This window comes from Aplysia californica, unplaced genomic scaffold, assembly GCF_000002075.1.
Source record: "Aplysia californica isolate F4 #8 unplaced genomic scaffold, AplCal3.0 scaffold01193, whole genome shotgun sequence".
Lineage (NCBI taxonomy): Eukaryota > Metazoa > Mollusca > Gastropoda > Aplysiida > Aplysiidae > Aplysia > Aplysia californica.
The window spans coordinates 99,789-102,158 of NW_004798463.1; the positions used below are offsets into that span (position 1 = coordinate 99,789).

Consider the following 2,370-nt stretch of genomic DNA (forward strand, 5'->3'; position numbering starts at 1 on the left):
AGTTCCCTGTTGCAGTTCAGGCATAGTTATGAGCATGGCATTGTTGGATCAGCCCATTTACAATTCTACTGGTGCATTAGAGCGAGAAATGTCCTCCCTTTGGGAATGGCCCAAAGACACTTCGGTCAGTGGTACCGCCCCGGGGGGTTAGACCTCTGTTTCTGTTGGACATGATCTTTGTTTGAAAGAGAGAAGCACATCGATGAGTTAAACAATCATTTAGTGAAGGGAAATAGTAAGACAGACATGACCAACAGATAGACAGAAAGAAAAGAAGGAAAGAATAATGTCTTCTGGAGTAAGACTGTACTACGGTCATCATCATCATCATTGCCTTTCTCACCCTGCATCAGGGTATAGGCCACGGACAAACACCCTCCACTTTTCTCTATCCTGGGCCAGCCTCTTGATGTTATTTCATGTCTTCCCACTTTTCTGTACATCGATTTCTGTGATTCTTCTCCAAGTTCCACGAGTGTACTACGGTACAAGTACTACAAATAAAGAAGTCACAAAACACGGCCATGACAAGAAACAGTTTACTGACTTCTCAAATCCTTTCAGCAGTCCCACAAAGAAATGAAAGCACAAAACACGGCCATGACAAGAAACAGTTTACTGACTTCTCAAAGTCCCACAAAGAAATGAAAGCACAGGTCCAACTTTGACAAGAGGATTGCATAACATACAGTATACACCTGTAAAACCATACAACAAATAAATAGTTTTAGATGGCAAGGAAGTATGATGAACAAAACAAAACAAAATAAATGTGTAGCGTGCTGACAGAACGAGTGACTTCTCAGGTTCGAGCCTTAAGTTAAGGAAATCGATATATCACTCTTATACGTAAAGTTTTTTACAATTTATAAGTTTAGAATACTAAAAGACAGGTTATAGTTAAAGAATATAGCATTCATTTAAAAAAATCTTACAAATTTGTCCCTATTGTAGATGTCTGGACAATATGTTCGTTTGTGTATTGCGAGAAGTAACTCATTTTGTCAGCACGCCTCACAAATAAAAAAAATATGTTACGTTGGAAGGTGGGATGGACAAGTTTGGAGGAATGTAGTAGTGTAAATTACCCAGATCTTGAAACTTTGTACACGATATAACAAAACACATGGCATAGACAGAGCTAGCGGTGAGCCTGGCACCAGATCAGTGGGATTTCATCAGCAGTATACTATTTAGTATATAATGGTCGCTTTTCAGGACAAGCGGGCTATCCCTAAAAATGCTGTTTTGAGAAAATCGAAGGTAAAGTTTTTGCCCCTTGTTCAGTTTCTTTACAAGACAAGGAGAGTTTTCCCTATAACCAAACAAAATATACACACCAGTGACACCAAACTTCTCCTGTTTATAGGTAGGGCAATGCCCACTTCTGCTGTAGGTCAAGATTTCTGGAAACCCCCGAAATCTGGGTTAGCCCGCTTGTCCTTAAAAGCGACCATATGTACTATATCACGAAAGTATCAGAACAAACCATCAGCCGACATCTCTATAAGGATTGTAAAATGTCTCATCCCTCCGTCGACGCAATGTAAGTCATTTAGAGGGGAAGGAAGGCTTTTTGACAGCTGAAAGGGATACAGTATCCGAGAAGAGAGGTGGGGATACTCGATAAACTAAACATTGTCCCCACTCAGGAATTGAACCCGAGTCTTCTGTGCATGACAGCAATGAACCTAACCGTTCCACCACAGATGCTGGTGAAATGTCACAGGAGAACTTCAGAGAGTTGTTTAGTTTTAGTAAGAGTTTTACGGCACTTGAAACACAATAAAGTCATATAAGTGCCGAATATTAGAGGCGTTAAAAGAGAGTAACAAACACAAAAAAAGGAGGAGGAGAGATAAAGACGATAGCTGTTTGATAGGAAAGAAGAAGCAAACCACACCAGAGCACCCGACAACTTCAGAAAGCTGTTGTTAGTGAGAGGGGCTGAGGGCACCCAAGTCACAATTAGGGTCGTAGATAAAATCATGGATAGAGTCATAGATAGAGTCATAGATTAGTCATTTTAGTGTTAGTCAAATCTTCAAAAGTCACGGCATACTCAGATAGTATTTGATTTTGAGCATAAATTCTGGAATGTGAAAAAACTAACCCCTCATGAAAACAGTCATTTTTCTGCCATATTAGATGAGAGAGGTGGCTTCTGCCATATGACTGTCCCCGTGGTTTTATGCACCCCGCGGAATTTAGACAAATTTCATCTTTTTGGGGCATAATTTCGGATTCTTTATCTTCATCATTCTTTTTAAAAATTAACAGAATCGCATAATTTCACATTTTTGGGCTCAGTTTGCATAATTTCAGAATTTTTTTTGCATAAAACAACGGGGACAGATACGAGATGAGAGC

General features: G+C 39.7%; 1 protein-coding gene across 1 annotated transcript in view; it reads right to left on the reverse strand.

Moving 5' to 3' along the window:
• Positions 1-523: 523 nt before the first annotated feature.
• The window catches only part of LOC101862468 (ras-related protein Rab-23), a 24,320-nt gene continuing 22,473 nt past the window's right edge, over positions 524-2,370 (reverse strand). The window contains exon 9 of the mRNA XM_035973390.1: positions 524-698. Within this exon, the coding sequence (XP_035829283.1) occupies positions 616-698 (83 nt within the window). The 3' untranslated portion in view covers positions 524-615. The remainder of the gene's footprint in view (positions 699-2,370) is intronic.